Genomic DNA, 21,495 nt, shown 5'->3' with positions numbered 1-21,495 from the left:
AAGATAATTTAGGGGTTTAAAAGCTATATCAATGTATTTTCTTACTTTTTTAAAAAAGAAGTTATGGAAGAATAAACCAACAACTTATAAAAGTGGTTACCTAATAGGAGAAGGGGTTAAAAGAAAGGTATGTGAATTGTTAGTCTTTTTGAAAAACAGTCTGGCAACAGCTAACAAAATACAAGGGCTCTTACCTTTTAGAGAAGTATACTGAAATATTTCTGGATGAAATGATACCATGAATGGGATGTGCTTCAAAATGATACAGGAGTAGGATGAATAGAGGTATGGCTTGGCCAGAGATTGATGGCTATTGGAGCTGAGTAATGAAAACATGGGGGATCAGTGTAACATTCTGTCTACTTTTGTGTAAAGTCAAAATTTACCATTATAAACACAACTTTAAAAATACTTACGCTCCTTAATATAGTAGTCATACTTCTGGGAATATCTCATGTTTATTACAACAGTGTTTTCAGTGGCAGAAGAAAAAATGTATAGTCATACAGGGGATCAGTTGCATAAATCAAGGTATATTGCCACACCACAGACTATTGTACAGCCATGAAAAGGTGTATCTTAACACTGTACCAGTTACTTGGAGAGATTTTCATAAGATATTGTTGAGTCAGAACAGTCAAGATGAAGGATCATAATATCTCATTTCTGTAAAATGAACAATGTTTTAAAAATCTGTATGTTTGTATATGCACACATATTTGTGTAAAATTTTATAAATGTGGAGTAAAATCTGGAAGGATGTATTTCAGGCTGCTAATGAGGCATGTGTTGGGGGTCAAGTGGCAGAGGAAGGGATAACTTGGGTGGAGGGAAAGGAGGTAGAGCTGGACACAGTCGTGTGATACTATTTTTGTACACATAAATATACAGGACTCTACAAAATCTCTTGCCCTGCACCACTGTTTATTTAATCCCCATTCCCTTCCCTTCACAACTAAGTTTCTTAAAGTGCATTGTGGTGCACCTGAAGTACCTTCCATCCAGTCTGTGTTTACTAACATCGCACATGATCTTCCAACAACAAACCCCCCTTAGCTGTCTTTTTAGTCTCTCTGTGGGATTTGACAGTGTTGACTGTGTTCTTCCTAAAATTCTCTGGTCCTGGTTTCAGAGAGGCAGTTCTCTCCTGACTTTTTCTCCTGGAAGATAATTCTCTTCCAGCTTCTCAGACTGTTCCTTCTCAGGTTCCTTCCAGATCTCATCTCTTCGTTTCTTCCTCATTCTCTTCCCATACACCCCATGTTTATTTTTCTAAAGATTTACTTTCTGGAACCCTCTTCTCATACCAGATAATCTCCCAAATAAAGTTCACCCACACTTAACAGCTTTAACTACCATCTATGTTGTGAAGCCTTTTAAATATCTCTTTATTCCATACCTTTTGCTTACGCTTCATGCGTATATATTTAACTGCTCTCCGGATGTTACCACTTAGAATTACCACAGAAATCAGTGTACCTGGAATGAACTACTTTTTTCCCATTTACACTCCTCTTCTTGTTTTTCCTGTCTCATCATTCAGCTATATGTATGTCCTAAACTTGATAGTCATCCTAAGTTCGTCTTCCTCCTTTTTCTTCAGGTCAATTAGTCTACAACTGTGTTTGTGCACCCATGATGTGTTAGGCATTGTTTAAGCACTGGAGATCTAGTTGATTAAGAAAGTGGAGATACTAACATAATCATCCCCTAACCCTTGTCACTTCTTATTTTCAAAATATTTGTAAATCAATCTACCAGTTGCAAGCTGAAAGTCATTTGAACATCTTTGCGCTATGTGAAATCAGGATTATAATAGCTGAATTACATAGGCTTCCGCAAGAAGGTAAGAAAATAAGATTTGAAAAATAGGAACATTTCATATGGTATGTTAATACTCCCATTTATTATGGCTACAAACTCTGCAATCTTGGTCTCTTCAGAAAACAGTAGCTGTGGAAAGCAGCTTTGGTTAAAAATCTTTCTATGAGAAAGCAGTGCTGCAGTAAGTTTTTCCCATGGAAGAAGTTAGGTATCTTATTTGAACTTACATGTTTCATTAGAGTGAAACACATCTTTTAGAATCTTTTTTGATTATCACCGATATTGTTTCATGTGTTCATCAGCTATGTATTGATTTTTCAGCATACTTATTTTCCTCATGGTGAATGTGCCTGAATTATTGCTTGATCAAAATCTCTCAAGGAATGATTCAAAAATCATCAGTAAAAATCATCCGTAAGTATCATACAAAGATTTTGAAGTTGCTGAAAAAGACTGATAAAAATACCCAAATTTATTGTTTAATTTACATGAGGTCCTTATTAAACTTAACATCATCTAATCTAAATTCAGAATGTGTTAATATTTAATCAAGTATTCATTTTACTGCCCATAGACATTTGTACATATAAAGCCTGATAGCATTGTTACCCATCTTGTATGTTATGTCATCCATGTGACAGATACACTTTAAGTGTTGCAAAGTTAGAGAATATAACTGACTATGGATTTCAGAACTTAATAAATTTGGAGTAGATAAAAAGGTACTATACATGTAACATTTTAAAATACGGTTTATTCCATTAGTCATTGTGCTTTGTGACAGTGCTACTGAGAGTAGCTGTTCTACAAACTGTTACTATTCCTCAGGATACAGAGCTTGTGCCAGAATGTACATCAGTGTACTTACTGCTTCCTTCATCATAGAGGAAAAAATGCTGTGACAAAAATGTCAGCTGAACTAAGTGTGCTTGTGACATAACTGATTTCCGTCTCTGGCACAGCCTGTTATTTCATTGTTTCATCACAGATTTGTAATAAACAATTGGCAGAGTGGCCTTAAGTTCATGGACCACACTGAGTAGCCATTTTATGTTGTGCATATCAGACATTTATGATATTGTTGCAGGAAATACAAGTCCTGGTTACTACAGCTTATTTGTATACAAATGTGTGGCACTTTTAAATTTGCATAATTCTTTAGTTGTTTTCCCCCAACCTCTGCCCTTTTTCCACAGTCTTATTCCACATTACCTTCCTGACAGAATTCTATCTAATAATAGTGTTTGCTACAAATAATTGCTTCTTGCTACCCTGCTGAAAACTCAGTCATATTCAGAGAGCCAGACCATGCTCATACACCATAATTATGCTCTCTGGATGTTACCACTAATTATTTATGGTAACAGAGGTGTAATTATGGTAACAGAGGTGTCACACAGTGCCTCCCCCTATACTTTCTGACACTCCTTAACTGCCAAAGTAGAGATTCTGCTGCAACTTTGCAGACCCTGGTTTTATTACTTAAACACAGTGCCCAGTGGGCAAAGTTGAAAATGCCAGGCATTGTTAAAATAATTATTCATCCTTTTCTTATCTTACCTTGACTGCCAATAATCTGGCCATGTTTATTAAGCATCTGCTATACACTTTCCTCACTTGCATGCTTCAGCTTAAGCAAGGAAATGCTCCATCATAATAAATAGACAAGCTCCATTTAGAGTCTACCATAAGACAGATTAGGAAACTCTTTATGTGATATGTTGTTACCCTCTAGTGTTTACTGAGTGCATTTCTGTGTCATAAAATACACAAGATGACCAGTATTTTGAAGCCTTACTTTCTTAATGTTAAAACAATAGATTGTAACTATTCTAAATATATTGTCATATTTGGTAAACTCATATCCTCAGGTTTGTATTTCAGGAGCTATGAAAATATGACTGTTGATACATGCACATATGGAATTATAACAGTTAATAAATCAAGAGGTACAAAAACAATTATTTAAGTCAAAATATACCAGAAATTTTTATTAAATGGATTATGTAATGTTAACAGTTTAACTATAAGTAGGAAGAAGCATCACCTTTGGAAGTTTTAAAGCAAACTTTTTAACCTTGGAAGCATAAACACTACAGGTAGAAATTAGTAGCGTAAGCACCATAGTTGGTGTTCAGCACCCTTTATTTTTCACGTATATGTCACTGTAGTATTGATGCTTACAAGAAATGAAAAGACACTTAAATATCCATGATGTGCAGAGGGCTGAGCCTACAGCGTGATAAGCAATGAGATATTCTTTAATTTAATTATCAATTAAATTCTGGGACTTCCCTGGTGGCGCAGTGGTTAAGACTCCACACTCCCAATGCAGGGGGCCCAGGTTTGATCCCTGGTCAGGGAACTAGATCCCACATTCATGCCACAACTAAGAGTTCACATGCCACAACTAAGGAGCCTGCGAGCTGCAACTAAGACCTGGTGCAACCAAATAAATAAGTTTAAAAAAAAGGAAAAAAAAAATTCTATCACTGTGTTTTGCATACTCTGCTTTTTCTCCTCCGCTTTGTGACATACGGTGCACTTTATACACAGAGTTCTGATTTTACTTTTTCAAACTTTTTTCTAAATATCACCAGCTACTTCTACCTGAAACTTAAACAACCAAAACCCCTACAGTCCTCTTATTTGAAAACCAGTACTTTAAAATCAATACAGATTTTATCATGTGTTTTATGTGGATTCATTATATCAACCTAATTCTAAAGCTTAAGAATTTTAAATTCAAAGTTGAGTGTTTTCTTTTTAAGAAAATTTTATATGTCAAATTTTGTTAAGTAGAGAAAAAGGGAAAGAAATTATGAATACCTAAATTACCATACTATAAGCATTTACTCTTTAGTAGTGTCTATAAAAATTACATAGTTCTATATTTTTTCCTTGTTCATGTATCAGAAAAATAAATGGGAAATTGTGACTGCAGCTGGGATGTTCTTTGGATGCAAATGAATATGTCTTTAAATTTTTATGTTACATAAAATAATAGTCTTCTAAATATCTCTCTTTGAATTTTATGTAAATATAGTAGTCAAGAAATTTTGAGTGTTTGCCCAAAATATGTAAAATTGCTTATTGCAAATACCAAAACTAATAGATTTTTTGTTAAAAATATTTTAGCTTGATGGTTTTCCTTAAAAACTGAATTTGTACCAGTGCCTAGCAACTTAAAGTGAGTCTGTCACATAATTATAGTCCTTGAGATATTGCTGAATAAGACTTAAAGCTCTATGAAGGGTACATTTGGGCAGAACCCTTAAAAAAAGACCTTTGACTTTAAAATATATATGCATACAGTTAAATGAGTTTAGCCTTAGCTATGTCATCCTGTTTTATCTAGTCATGGTTTGAAGGACCTCCATGTAATATATATATATGTATGTATGTGTGTGTGTATATATATATAGATAGATAGATAGAGATAAATATCTATTTTTCTATCTATCTATCTATCTATATATAGATGGAATAGCTGAGACTGGGTGATTTTTGTCAGTTTCCTATAGTGACATCAAAATTTTTGTAGTGATACCAATCATATTTTTCAGAGGGGGAAAATCTTGATTAATTTATACTTTATAGAATTCGTTTCTGTGTTACTGACATGTTGGTAGAAAGGCCATGCATAACTAACAGAGGGAGTGTGAAGAGTGGTGTGATACTTGATTTTACTTTTTATGTAAATTTTGCTTTTAGACATAGTATTTTCAATTATTGATTATATTCTCTTCCCTCTCCAGCTCACCTCTAAATTCTTAGCTATAACTCTTATCTATATCTGTTACTTTAGAAATACGTGAAAATATGTTCTCATATGGCATACTTCCAAATAAATGTATGACTACTTTTCTCCTGTATAGTAGAATTAAAATATCTAACTTTACTTAGGAAAATTGAGGTTTAGAAATGGAGATTTAGAAGAAACTGTATACAGTTACCCAATATTTTATTTTCCTGTCTCTAAGCTGCATTTCTCAGTCAATTTAGGGATATAAAAGCTGCAAAGATGTGTTTCCTAAAATGCAGGTGTTTTTTTCTAATGTTACTTCCTTAGCTAGGTAACATAAATACGTTATATAATCAATTTTTAAATATATTAGTTGTGGTTAGTGGACTATTGCAAAGCAGAGGAACAACCCAAATAGGCATAAGAGAAGCCTGCCTCAGTTGTGAACTACCCCTGTCAGTGGAGCCCCGGAGACGCTGAAACTCAGAGAAGACTGCAGTTAGAGAGGACCATGGACCACTCGTGCAGGGGTACACCTGCTGTAGAGGTCCTCCACAAAACTGCTGGAGAAACAAGTTTTCCCCTTTATCAGTATGAAAAGAAATCCAGAGGAAAATCAACTGAATGAAAACAAGAAGGGCCAAAATGAACAAGCACAACAGCTGATTTGGAGAATGTAAATTACATAGGAAGCAGAAGGGTAAGTTCTTCTCAGTTTGCGTGGAGACACTGGGGGTGGGGGGCAGTCGATCCACTAACCATAACAAAAGGCCACCCTGAAAAAGTCGACAAGGGAAGTCCTTGAAATTCAAAATGTTTATCATTACTGAAAGTAAATATTCCATATAGGACTAAAGAATAGACTGGACATCACTGAAGATCTAATTTGAGATCTATGAGAAGGACAACATATGAAACATTAAAAAAAAATACATTGGAAATATGAGAAAAATGGTACAAACAAACAGACAAAAAACATACCCAGGATATGCAGTATTCATTTTACAAAAAAGAGCAAATGTTGGGAGAAAGTAATTTTTTTAATGGAAGATGTCCCTTAACTGAAGAAAGAGGGTAATTTTACTTAAAAGCAAAACAAAAAGCAAGGAAAGGATACATTTACATGTATATAGATGTATCCACATCTAGATACATCATGACTTCAAGGATAAAGATTATTTAAAATCTTATAAACACCCAGACTCAGAGGTAAACATGTTACCTACAGAAGAAGGAGAGGGAATCCGATTTCTTGTTCTTAAAGATGTGAGAAGACTGTGTAGCTACAGTCACAACGTTCTGTGAAAATTATTTTGAACCTAGAATTCCATTCCCAACCTGTCACTCAAGTGCAAGGGCTAAAGAAAAACATCATTAGACATACTTTCTATTCTCTTTCTGAAAAAATTGTTCAAATATATTACTTTGCAGTGACACAAAATACAAGTCTAAGAGGAAAATATGAAGACTAACCGGATTTTGATGAAAAATTTGCAAGTGACAGCAATGAGCAGTTGGCATATTTTAGGACAAAATGTCAGAGAGCTTTGTGAAGAATGTTATCAAGAAAAGAGTACATTACAGTATACATAGTGTATGAATTAGATTCTGAGAATTCACTGTGTCATGGTATTGATAATATGAAGATGAACAAGACAGAAGGCAAAAACCTCAAGGGAAAATAAGCTGTATATACAAGTCGCAGGCTAAATATTGACAGAAAGCAAGCTAAAATGTGGTCTGAGTTGGGGGTGCTCATGGAGTATAAGCGTGCTTTCTGAAATGACAGTAGTCAACCACCTTGGTCAGGGAATTTAGAAGAGCCAAGAGGACAGACTTGAGGTTCAGAAATTCTGTTCACTTCATTATTTCTAAGTTAGTTAAATTCAAATAAAATCGAATGTAATACTTTAAGTTATGAAGAATGATTCTCTTGAGTGATGGGACTATATTATAGTTGGCTTTTCTTTACCCATCTCTATATTTTCCTGGTTTTCTAACATTAACTGTTCTTAATAAAAGAATAATAAATACTATTTGAAAATGAAACAAAAACAATGTTAATAAATGAAGATCACTAAAGAAGTTTATCTTAGGACTTTTTTATGCATTAGTGCATCTCTGAATAAAAATGATATATATAAACACAATTCCAATATTTTTTGAAGTACTATTCCTGTTGTCAAAAGAATTCATAATTCTGATTGAGTACGTTACACCAAAAAAAAAAAAAAAACAGGCTTTCAACATTGTAGAGTTTTTGGCAACGGAAATCAAGCCAAAACCATCATTTTTTCCCCACTGTTTGGAATGCTGTATTAATTTAATCATAAGAGCTCATATTTTAGTGCTCCTATAGTATTATCTCGGTTTCAGCCCTGGATCTCAAGTTGTGGGCAAGTTAGTTAACCTGTACATGCTTACGTTCCACATCTGTAAAATAGGAGTTACAGTACATACAGCTCCTGAGTACATACAGTACTTACGGTGGTGTGGTAAATAAAGGTTAAATGAGTTAGTATACAAAGACACATAGGCTATTATTGACTGGCACAGAGTAAGCACTTGATAAATGTTTCCTTTAAAAACAGTGAAAACCTGAAATAAAGTTATCATATTAGATATGTCCAGTTATTTAAAATGGAACATTCAGGACCATCCTTTATATGATATTGCAGTCTTATAATCTTTAAAATGTCATTTTTATTTACCATCGTAAAGATGAAAACTCTAATCAAGTTCACTGGTTTATATAATAATTTAAAGTAGTCAAGACGGCTTTTTTCCTTTATTTTTTTTTCTAGCTTTATTGAGATAATTGACATAACATTGTATAAGTTTAAGGTGTAAGTGTAAGTTTTGATATATGTATATATTGCAAAGTGATTACCACAGTAAAGTTAGTTGACACATCCATCACCTAACCTGATTACAATTTTGTGTGTGTGTGTGTGTTGTAAGAATGTTTAAAATCTACCCTTAGCAACTTTCAGGTATACAATACAGTATTGTTAACTGTAGTCACCTTGCTGGTATGATTTTTTTGTTTTTTGCCATAGAGCCTACAGTTAACTAATTTACTGTCTTTAATGAAAGAGTATCTTTTCATATGTATTCCTGAAAATGTGCTTACATATTACCTGATTTTATACTCAGAAAATTATTTATTTTTAAACTCCCTAAGTATAGTGTATATGTTATGGTGGGGGGGGTTAATTCTGTACATTGCATGATATAGTCATTGTTGAAAACATTTTAAAATAGATTAATTGTATGCAAATTAATGTTTTTAGTTTCAATATAGATTTTTTTTTTTTTTTTTTTTTTTTCCGGTACGCGGGCCTCTCACTGTTGTGGCCTCTCCCGTTGCGGAGCACAGGCTCCGGACGCGCAGGCTCAGCAGCCATGGCTCATGGGCCTAGCCGCTCCGCGGCATGTGGGATCTTCCCGGACCAGGGCACAAACCCGTGTCCCCTGCATCTGCAGGCGGACTCTCAACCACTGCGCCACCAGGGAAGCCCAATATAGAAATTTTTAATTTTTAATCTCTATAGTGAAAGTACAGAGCAGAAAGAGGAGTAGTATTACGAACTCATGTATACTTATTACCCACTTTTAATCATTACCACCTTATGGCCAGTCTTGTTTTGTTCTATCCATTCTTCCCTATCCCATCATTTTGAAGTCATTTTATTAGAAAATATTTTAGTAGGTACCTCTTAAAAGATAGGAATTTAAAAAAAACATAATATCATTATCATACCTAAGCTAACTAAACTGGATTACTAGTAAATATTTGGTTATTGTTCCAAGTTCTCATTGCCTCATAAAATCATAAGTTTTTTTCAACTTTTTCAAAATCTGAATCCAAATGAAGTCCATATATTGCAGTTGGGTGATACGTTTGAGTATCTTTTAATCTGTAAATATCCCCTTCCATTCTTATGTTCTTGTATTTTTCTGTTGTTGAAAAAATCATGTGCCTGGCAGTTTTTCCCAAAGTCTGGATTTTGCTCATTGCATCTCCATGATTTTAGTTAAGGAAAACTATTTTCCAAGTATTTTTCTTATCTCAATTTCACATTTTCTTTGTTAACCTACAATGAGTTTAGTGGTAAACTGACTTTAATATTGGAAAGAAAGAGTTGCTTGTGGTGATTACAAAGGGATTTAGCCACAGGTTGAGCAGATTATTTTAATGGTTCTGATCAATTTTCTTAATTTTTGTCAAGACAGAGGTGAACATTAGGCTCCTTTTGAAACTAATTTCTAGCACTTAGTATTGGCATAAACTCTGTATAAGTTATCTAAATATTTTACATGCTAATATTGCCCATAATTTTAAAACCTTATTTTTCATCACTGCTTTTCAAAATGTGACACACTCTAATATATATCTAGTATTTATATGGGTTCTCTAATTTTCCTTTTCTTCACAATTGAACAGTCTTTACTTCAGCTTCTGAAGTAGACTTAATTTTTCCTTTTTCATAAAATACAAAATACATATGTACTCAAATAATTGTACAGACACTACACTATATAAAGATGGTGCCATCGTTTAAAAGTAAATTTCTGGCTGACTCAAAAATGTTCAGCAGCTGATGTATAAAAGCATGAGCTCAGTATAGGAAGAATATTGGAAGTGTTAGTGCATAAGGTGTGAAAGTGCAGGCTATCCAAAATCTAAGGGTGGCTGAAAGCCGTTCAAGTAACAGACCTAATCTCCACGTGACCGGTGATGTGGGAACTGATACCGTGTGGGTGAAGTGGTTGCCACCTCTTCAAAGTGCTGACTTTAAGAAGACGTCAGCAATGAATGAGTCAGACAGTAGTAGTAGTCAGTGGCACTTGGACATTAAACAAAATTGTAAAGTGGATAAATTTGTGTTACATGGTTGGCTTGTTTTTTAACACCTTTAGTGGAGCATAATTGCTTTACAGTGATGTGTTAGTTTCTACTTGTGTTACATGTTTCTGTTCCTTTCTACAGTCCTCCTGTCTGTCCACCATAAGCACCCCGACTTGATTTCTTGACGTCTTAATCCAGTTCTGAAACCCTCTAGTTGTATACTCATTCTACATTTATTAAGTATCTGCACATGCTAGGTATTACAAAAGTCCCTAAGTATAAGTCACAGACTTGTATTTGAAGTATCTGTTGGGTAAGTGAAAAACAGAACAGTAGAGTTACCTCACTGGAGGTTACCTTCCCACAAAGAACTCCCAAATTCCATAAATAGGCCTTTTTATTCTCAGTAAATGCACTACTATCCCTACCATCCTCCATCCCACAAATAGATAATACCTAAGTTTTTTATTCTCCAGGTGTTATAATTTACACAGGTGCTTATTAATAAAGTAGTATACTTTTATAAGTTTACAAGAAGCTGAAGTGTGTGTGTGTGCGCATGTGCATGCATGTATTTAAGCACTTATTCATCCAGAATAGGTGGAATGCATAGGAGATATTGTAGAACAGATAGCCTTCTCTTCGCCCCTTGACTTTCCTGGGAAACGATCTTTGACCTCCCAAATCCCAATGATCAGAATAGCAGCAATAAAATATACACATCTTTTGGAATGGTTTCAAACCAGTGATGTTCCCAGGGGTAAATGAGAAGTTAACTTTACCTCCTTCCAGATCAATCCAAATAAACATATAAGTAAATACCAATGCAGATGTAGCCTCAAGACAAGTCCCCTACCCAACCTCCTCCCCACAACAGATTCCTACCCCTATGCCCTTCCTAAAATATAAATTCTTGAACTGCACCTCTCCTTGACCAATAATCTAAAATATCTTCTAGTTAGGTAGATGGAAAATAATAAAGAGTAACTGATTAAAGACAAATATATGATATTTAATCTTCGGAATCTAAAATGATACAAAGGAGCTTATTTACAAAACAGAAACAGACTCACAGACATAGAACACAAATTTATGGTTACCAAAGGGGAAAGTGGGGGTGGGGTAGATTAGAGGTTGAGATTAACAGATACACACTACTATATTCAAAATAGATAAGCAACAAGGATTTACACACAACTATATTCAGTATCTTTTTTTTTTTTTTTTTCTTTTTGCGGTATGTGGACCTCTCACTGCTGTGGCCTCTCCCGTTGCGGAGCACAGGCTCCGGATGCGCAGGCCCAGCGGCCATGGCTCACGGGCCCAGCCGCTCCGCGGCATATGGGATCCTCCCAGACCGGGGCACGAACCCGCATCCCCTGCATCGGCAGGCGGACTCTCAACCACTTGCGCCACCAGGGAGGCCCTATATTCAGTATCTTATAATAACCTATAATGGAAAAGATGGAAAAAAAGAAAAATATATACATATATATATATATATATATATATATATATATATATAAAACTGAGTTACCTGAAACTAACACAATATTGTAAATCAACTATACTTCAGTTGTTTAAAAAAATAACTGATGAGAATCTACATAAACCTGCATAGAAGTTTGGGGAATAGGAAGTAATACACTGGTATGGCAAATGTGTATAGCAAGAAGGAATGAAAGATGGGAGATGATGTGTAGAACATGCTCTGAACGCGGATGAAGACACCCCGGGCTATATCCCTTCATGGTGAGGTGACTTTGGACAAGCTACTTATTAGTTCTTACTCTGTTTACGTGTCTCTTAAATGGGGATAATAATTGATGGTATTAATAGTTGATGGTAGTAGTAGTAGAGATAGTGCTTCCGATTTTGGGAAGTCTTTTATCCTAGAGGCAGGAACCCTCAGATGAGAAGAAATATGATATGATCTGTAATGCTGGCCACATTGTGGTTTCAGGTGTTAACTGATCTAGGCAAGCACTGGTGAGGACCTGAGCTGAGACAGTGGCCATGGGGATCAAGAGAAGATGGACGTAAGAGATAGTCCAGAGAGTGACACTTGAACGGTTGAATTTGGAAGCTGAGGAATTGAGAGTTGCAAAAGACTCTGAGGTTTTTAGTTTGAATTAGTGGGTTGTTGTCATGCCAGAGGTGGGAAAACATTGGCTTTTAGCAGCAAGAGGAAGCAGTTGTGGAAGAGAAAGTAATGAGTTGAATGTTTTCAGTCTTGAATTAGGGTGGTTGAAAGGAGTCTGAGAAATTCCAGGTTAGGCAGTTGAATCTCAGAGGAAAAGTAGAGACTTGGACTTGCCTATAAGTTCTTTAAGTTTAGGGTCATGGTATATTTAGTTTCGTTTTGTCATCACCCACTCCCGAAGTATATGTGACATTAGTAGAATGTAGTTATGTTTCCTGAAGATGTGTAATCATTAATATAGTCAGACTATTTTAAAAGCCCAGAATCTGTTGATTTTCTTATTAGTCAGGCATGTGAAATATAATTGCTTCGTCAAATGCATGCTGGTTATTTTGGAGAGATTTTGAAGGAGGAGGGATTTACTTTATATACTGTCATCTTCCTGCATTGGTCACATCTGTTCCTTTTGGATTCCATACAAGATAAGATGGAAATTTATGGTAGCCTCAGTAGGGGAAAAGTCAAGCCTAAGGATAATTGTGATCTCAAGTAACATTTAACTATTCTTTAAATGTCACTAGTGTTAGTTGCCTAATATCTTAGAGTGCCTTGAGAGGTACAGAGCAACTTTCAAATGTATTTGTTTTTTATCAATTAAGTTTCATTTTGTTATTTAGCATTTTCTCATGGAGAAGAAAAATGTTTTAATGAAAAATTTAATATTTTAGTGATTGCTTATTTCTCACTTTTCTTCCTAGTTTCCCAAATAAAATTGTTGAGATGATAAACATGAACATTTTTTAAAGGAGCTTTTTATCAGAAATAATTTGGTAAAATGTTTTAAATACGAGTTCAAATTTAGTGACTAAATAGATATTAAAGACTAAAAAGATTAGAAAATAATGCAGTATAATGATAACCATGGCCATTTTGAGAACAAGAATTTGAGGATTTGGGTTCTAGGTAAATTTCTTACTCTAAGCACTCATCTCTTAAGGGAGGCAGAGCAGACATTTTTTTTTTAAGTTACTACTGCACTAGAATTCCAAGACCAGCTTGATGTATAGTCCTGGGTAAAGTAAATCAAAAAGGCTTGGACTGCTTAGGGAAGAAAAGGGTTTCAGCCTGGTCTGGTGGTGAAATGGCATCACAGAATTGTAGTATCTTTGCTGGGGTCACAGACTAGCCAGCTTCATGAGAACCATGCAGGGTCGTTGCTGCTGGTGCTGAGAATCGCGCGCAGAGAGGAGCGAGCCTGTTGGGCAGGTGCAACTCAGTGACCAGAGCCAGGCTGCTATCCTTCCCTGGGGTATTCCCACACTCTTCATCACAGACATATCATGTATCATGAGGCTAACTTATTCACTTTAGAAACTTATATTTTTCCCTTTTAAAAAAGTAGGAGTCTCTTTAAAAGAACCATGGGGGAAAAAAACATATCTGTGTTGGAGAGCATTGCTTAATTACCTTCAGTTGATGAATCGGGAGCACAGATGACAGCCTTACATCTCTCAGGTACACGTATGTGTGTAACTCAGAGAATCTGCATTTGACCTTTAATATGTATATTCAAAATGGTAAGCACTATGATATAGTGATTGAAACATACACAGGAGTATGTGTGTAGTATAATTTAAGTAATATATTAATATGCATAGGCAAAGAAGACCAGAAGAAAATAGGATGAAGAAATTATAAAGTGATGTTACACAGGAGAAATAAAAACACATGGAAAAATGAGCCACACCTGTAATCAAAAAATCGAACAAATAGTGGTACCATTTTATACCTATTAGTGAAGTTTTTAAAAATATTTTTTCTGATGTTAAAACTAATACATGTGTTAGGCTAGGAATTTGGAAAATACAGCAAAACTTGAAAAAAAAATAAAAAGGCATAATTTCTCTGGCCAGAGTTTAATATGGATACTATTTTGATGTATTTCTCTCATTTCTTTTTCCCTACATACACACACACACAGACTAACTTATGTACTGCTATTTTCAACTGACAAGCTATACAAAGTTTTTTCTAAATTATGAAGTATCTATAATATCAAATAGGACAACCTGAATGTCCCCTCAGGAGAATCCGTTTAAGTGATTACACATTAAATCCATGTAATATGCAGCCCTTAAAAACAGTAGTAAAGAAAATACAACTTAAAAAGAAAATATCTACAACTGTTCAATGAAAAAAAGCCATATATGAAATGGAACATGCTGTGGTTTGAGCTCCTTATTTTCATAATAGTTGTTTTCATGCCATTAAATCCTACCTGAACTTCCTATACATCCTTCCTGCCTCAGTTCAGTGCTGTTGCTTTGAGAAGCCTGCTTTCCCTCACTTCTCCCAGTATACTGACTCTTTCCCAAGTGCACCCTTTGGACCTAGTGCCCACTGCCATTTTAGCGATTATCAGGTTGTGTAACTGTTGCAGCCCAGGACTGTGTTCTTTTCATCATGTCACCCGTAGCACCTAGTACTCTGTGCCTGGAGGAGCATAATAAATATTTACTTAAGATTGATTCTAAGTGTCGAATTAAGGTTTTGTGGGATATACAAAGGAAAAAAAATTCCCAATTTCCAGTAAAACTTACCTAATGAGAAATAATATAAATAGAATACTTACATATAAACCCTAAAAAATCAAGTTCTTAAAAACGGCAAGGGGAGAACAGTCCTCAAGAACAAGTTGTAAATAAGGCACCAATAAGACAAAATAACACCTGTCATATCAGTACATATTCTTGTATTCATTTAATCAAGGAGCAGAATAAATACTACTTCCAAAACAGCTCTTCCTTTTTTGCAGCATAAAGTTCTATGGCTTGATACTCTGTATTGCAGTATTGATAACTGGGAATGGAGTTATGCTTACAAGCAGTTGTAATTCCAAAAATGTTCTTTTTTATACCACATGTCAATATAACTGTGTCACTCATTGGCACTTAATAATAGTATTGTGTTAGAATATGACCACATCTTCTGCAAAAATAAGAAAGACTCTCATCTCTCCACAGCTCCTATCCAGTGCTCAAAACCTTACAGACACTCTAAAATGCTTCTGGAATTTGAATTTCCATGTAAAGAGAATATTTGGGAGCTAGATCACTTTAGAGGAAGCTTGATGTATTAAAATAAATTTATAACTTTAATATTATTAAATACTTAGCCAAAAAAGTGTTTGGTTACTTTTTATAATGAGTTTGGTTTTTTCCTCTTTTGGTCAGAGGCCTCAGTTTTCTTTTAATTAGAGTTCTGGGTTTTCTTTTCAGTTGGAGGCCCCATGTATGCAATGTACATTTCAGCTAAGAAAAGATGCCCAACTAGGAAGAAAATAAACTATAAATTAAAAAACTAAAGAATAAAATAGCTTTTTTCTAATTATGTATCTATTCAATTTATCTGTTATAATTTTGACTGTATAATTGGGGGATATATTTCTTTTTTTTTTTTTAACAGATAGTAAAGCAGATAGTCATGTGTCTTGTATAGTTAAAACCATTCACCTTTATTCAAGTTCTGTCCTTTATGGGAATCATTTGCTCTTTTATGCTTTTAGTAATAAAATTCTGAAGCATATAAAACCATCTGTGATGTTTACTTAATTATAAACCCTTTAAGTTAGTGATCGTTAATCTTTTTTGCATCAAAGAATTTTACTTAAATATTCTCTCTCCAGGAAAAAAGAAAATGTACATATATGTAAAATTTTATAGGGGGCTTCCCTGGTGGTCCAGTGATTAAGACTCAGTGCTACCACTTCAGGGGATGCGGGCAGGTTCCATTCCTGGTCAGGGAACTAAGATCCCACATGCCGCATGGCACAGCCAAAAAAAATTTTTTTTTACATAACATTAGTAGCCAGTCTTTTCCTGAATCCAGTCCCCTGAGTTATGAACCTCTTCGTTATATTATACATACATTTTAATATTAGATACTTTTTTTGGTATCTGTGTTGTAAATCCAGTGTATTGTGTGCTTTTAGAAGTGTCACAGGGTGTCATCCAGAAGCAGATTCTCTATAAAGCTTTTCCACAAAACTGTAGCAGAGTTCTTACATATTGCTGTTGTATTATTTACATATAAATATGAATTTTTTCTCTGAATTGTTCAAAATATTTGATGTATATGCTATATTTTTCTCTCAGTCTTGCTTTTCTGACAGTTGTCTCTTGACTAACAGCAGATTTTCCTTTCTTATTCTAGATTCTGAAGAGGCTCGGTCTGTAAATCCTTCCAGTGTTGATGAAAATATTGACTCTGAGACAGAGAAAGACTCTCTCATCTGTGAAAGTAAACAGATAGTTCCCAGTAAAGCAGCTCTTCCATGTGCCCTTGATGAGTATGAGTTCAAAGATGACGAGGAGGAAGCAGTAAACAAGATGATCGATGGCAGGCGCATTCTTAGGAAAGAGCTGAGAAGAGAGAACGAGGCTCAAGTAGAAAAGAGTAGCTTATTTGCAAAACAGGAAAAAGCTTTCTATCCTAAATCATTTAAAAGTAAAAAACAAAAGCCATCTAGGGTTTTGTATTCAAGTTCTGAAAGTTCAGATGAAGAAATTCTTCAGAACAAAAAGTCTTCTGCTCCATGTTCTGTCGCTGAAACATCGAATTCTGATATACAGACCAGAAAGGAATATGGAGTTTCAAATGAACACAAACAGAAAGGCAAAGTTAAAAGAAAATTAAAGAACCAGAACAAAAATAAAGAGAACCAAGAGCTGAAGCAAGAAAAAGAGGGGAAAGAAAATACCAGAGTAACAAACTTGACAGTTAATACTGCACTAGATTGTTCAGAAAAGACCAGAGAGGAGGGGAATTTTAGGAAATCTTTTAGCCCAAAAGATGATACTTCATTACATTTATTTCATATTTCCACTAGTAAATCTCCCAAACATTCTTGTGGACTCAGTGAAAAGCAGTCAACACCACTAAAACAAGAACATTCTAAGACATGTTTATCACCAGGAAGTTCTGAAATGTCATTACAGCCTGATCTCGTTCGGTATGATAATATAGAGTCTGAATTCTTGCCAGAAAGTTCAAGTGTAAAACCTTGTAAGCATAAGGAAAAAAACAAACATCAGAAAGATTTCCACTTAGAATTTGGTGAAAAGTCAAATGCCAAAATAAAGGATGAAGATCACAGTCCAACATTTGAAAACTCAGATTGCACGCTGAAAAAAATGGATAAAGAGGGTAAAACATTAAAAAAGCATAAATTAAAACATAAAGAAAGGGAAAAAGAAAAGCATAAAAAAGAAATTGAAGGTGAAAAGGAAAAATACAAAAATAGGGATGGTGCTAAAGAGCTGCAGCGGAGTGTGGAATTTGATAGAGAATTTTGGAAAGAGAATTTTTTTAAAAGTGATGAAACTGAAGATCTATTTTTAAGTATGGAACATGAGTCCCTAACATTAGAAAAAAAATCAAAGTTGGAGAAAAACATAAAAGAGGATAAATCAACCAAGGAAAAACATGTCTCCAAAGAGAGGAACTTTAAAGAAGAACGAGAAAAGATTAAAAAGGAAGGTGAGAAATCTTTTAGGGAGGAAAAAATAAGAGATTTGAAAGATGAGAGAGAGAATGTACCAACTGATAAAGAAACAGAATTCAGTTCTTTAGGTATAAGTGCCAGTGAAGAGTCTATAGGGTTACATTCAGTGGAAAAAGAAATAGAAATTGAAAAACAAGAAAAGCATATGAAAGAAAGTAAGGAAAAATCTGAGAAACGGTTTCAAAGTAAAGAAAAGGACATTGAGAAGGCTGAAAGAAAAAATTCTGAAAAAGAGAAGAAGATAAAACATGAGCATAAGTCAGAGAAAGACAGATTAGATCCTAGTGAATGTGTTGACAGAATAAAAGAAAAAGACAAGCTATATTCACATCACACAGAAAAATGCCATAAAGAAGGTGAGAAGATAAAAAACATTACTACCGTTAAAAAAACTGATGACAGAGAGAAAAGTAGAGAAAAGATAGATAGGAAACATGACAAAGAAAAACTTGAAAAAGAGAGACATCCTGCAGAGAGCAAAGAGAAGCACTTGATGGAAAAAAAAAAACAATCAGATAATACTGAGTATACTAAATCAGAAAAAAGCAAAAATAAAGAAAAAGATAGGGAGGTAGATAAAAAGGAAAAATCTAGAGATAATGTAAATATAACTAACTCCAAACAGTTCCAGGAAGAGAGGAGGTCAAGTATAGCAGACAGCAATAAAGCACAACATGAAAAAACTTTCTCTCTTAAAGAAAAAACAAAAGATGAGCCTTTGAGAACTCCTGATGGTAAAGAAAAAGACAAAAAAGATAAAGATATAGACAGATACAAAGAACGAGACAAACACAAGGATAAAGTTCAACTAAGTAGTTCACTCAAAGTAAAATCCGAAGCAGATAAGCCTAAACCTAAGTCATCACCAGCATCAAAAGATACTCGACCCAAAGAAAAGAGGCTAGTGAATGATGACTTAATGCAGACCAGCTTTGAACGGATGCTAAGCCTTAAAGACCTAGAAATAGAGCAGTGGCACAGAAAACACAAGGAAAAGATTAAGCAAAAAGAAAAAGAACGGTTGAGAAATCGTAATTGTTTAGAACTTAAAGTAAAAGATAAAGAAAAAACAAAGCATGTACCAGCTGAGTCCAAAAATAAAGAACTTACTAGGTCGAAGAGTTCAGAGTTGACTGATGCTTATACCAAGGAGAAACGTTGCAAAGATGCTGTAAGTAACAGGTCACAATCTGTCGACACCAAAAATACAGTGAATTTAGGCAGGTCATCCTTTGTTTCAGATAACAGCTTAAACAGATCTCCTAGATCAGAAAGTGAAAAGCCAGGTCTCAGCTCCAGGTCTGTATCCATGATTTCAGTGGCTAGCTCAGAAGATTCTTGCCATACTACAGTGACAACCCCAAGGCTTCCAGTGGAGTATGACTCAGACTTTATGTTAGAGGGTTCAGATTCCCAAATGTCCTTTTCCCAGTCACCGTTTTTGTCAATTGCCAAATCTCCTGCCCTTCATGAAAGGGAGTCGGATAGCCTGGCTGAACTACCAGAGCGGATTAAAGCATCGTATACAAGCAGACTTCCAACAGCCCATCTCCGGTCCTCCTTGGTAGAAGATGCTAAACTAGTTATAAATGAGGGGAGACCAACTGCAGAAGTTCGAAGATGTAGCATGCCATCTGTTATTTGCGAACATACAAAACACTTCCAAACAATATCAGAAGAAAGCAGTCAAGATGGCTTAGTTGTGCCAAGAGATGCTTGTCCTTCTCCCAAACCTGAGGTACCCTCGGATGTGCCCGAAAGAGAACTTTCAAGTGCGTCTAACACACATTCCAGTTTTGCAGCCTCTCCAACTAGGTCTGTAAACAGCAAATATACTTCTGCTGATACAAATGGTATCAAGAGCACTGCTGCAGTGGGCACTTTGATGGACAGTCCTGTGTATCTAGAGCCGTCTAATCAGGTTGGTGTGATCCAAAGTAAATCTTGGGAAATACCTGTTGATAGACGGGAGTCATTAAGCGCCAGTGACTTCATCTGCCCAAATTCTACTACACCTGATCAAGATTCCTCTGTTCAGTGTTTTTGTAATTCTGAAAACAAAATATTGAAAGAACAGAATATTGATTTTGTATCCTTGCACCAGACTGAATTGCCAGGAAACACTTGTGCTCAGGATCCAGCATCCTTTCTCCCTTCACAGCAACCTTGCTCTTTTCACAGCCAATCACTTTCAGATGCTGAATCTATTTCTAAGCATAGATCTTTGTCATATGTTGCCAATCAAGAGCCAGGTATTTTACAACAGGAAAATGCAATTCAAATTATCAATTCTGTTTTAGATACTGATACTGAATCTACAAAAGATATGGAGAATACTTTTATCCTAACAGATGTTCAAAAGACAGATGCCTTTGTCCCAGTGTTCTCTGAAAGCACTGTTCAAGAAACAGCACCGAATTTTGAGAAAGCTAATACTTTGCCTGTATTACCATCAGAAAAGGACTTTAATGGAAGTGATGCCTCTTCCCAGCCAAATACACATTATGCATTTAGCAAACTGATGTATAAGTCTTCCAGTGGCCATGAGGCTGAAAATAGCACTTCTGATATTCAGGTTATTTCACATGAAAAAGAAAACAAACTGGAGAGTTTGGTTTTGACTCATTTGAATGATAAGTGTGATTCTGATTTATGTGAAATGAATGCAGGGATGCCAAAAGGAAACCTGAATGAACAGGATAATCCAAAACATTGTCCTGAAAGTGAAAAGTGTTTGCTTTCCATAGAAGATGAAGAATCACAACAGAGTATTTTATCGAGTCTGGAAAACCATTCACAACAACCAGCTCAACCAGAAATGCACAGATATGGACACTTAGTTAAAGTAGAATTAGAAGAAAGTGCTGAAGATGATAAAACTGAAAACCAAATTCCTCAAAGGATGACTAGAAACAAAGCAAATACAATAGCAAATCAAAGCAAACAGATTCTTGCCACCTGTACGCTATTAGCAGATAAAGATGCTGAGTCTTCATCCCCTAGAGGAAGAATAAGATTAACTGAGGAGGAGGATCCTCAGATTCACCACCCACGGAAAAGGAAAGTGTCAAGAGTGCCTCAGCCTGTGCAAGCAAGTCCCTCTTTACTGCAAGCAAAAGAGAAAACTCAGCAGTCTCTGGCAGCCATCGTGGACTCTCTGAAACTAGACGAGATCCAGCCGTACAGTTCAGAGAGAGCAAATCCGTATTTTGAGTACTTGCACATAAGGAAAAAAATCGAAGAAAAACGCAAATTGTTGTGTAGTGTTATCCCTCAAGCACCTCAGTATTACGATGAATATGTGACATTTAATGGATCGTATCTCCTGGATGGAAACCCTTTAAGCAAGATCTGCATCCCCACAGTAA

At 35.3% G+C, this 21,495-nt stretch overlaps 1 protein-coding gene across 4 annotated transcripts in view; it reads left to right on the top strand.

Annotated features, from left to right (window-relative positions):
• Positions 1–21,495, top strand: part of ANKRD12 (ankyrin repeat domain 12) — a 109,917-nt gene that overhangs the window by 70,186 nt on the left and 18,236 nt on the right. For all 4 annotated transcript variants that reach the window (XM_060118423.1, XM_060118426.1, XM_060118424.1 and 1 more), the window contains one exon: positions 16,777–21,491. In XM_060118423.1, coding sequence (XP_059974406.1) covers positions 16,777–21,491 — 4,715 coding nt within the window. The remainder of the gene's footprint in view (positions 1–16,776; positions 21,492–21,495) is intronic.

Source organism: Mesoplodon densirostris, chromosome 15 (assembly GCF_025265405.1).
Source record: "Mesoplodon densirostris isolate mMesDen1 chromosome 15, mMesDen1 primary haplotype, whole genome shotgun sequence".
Lineage (NCBI taxonomy): Eukaryota > Metazoa > Chordata > Mammalia > Artiodactyla > Ziphiidae > Mesoplodon > Mesoplodon densirostris.
Note: the sequence above shows the minus strand (reverse complement) of the source record. Positions and strands in the feature narration are given on the sequence as shown.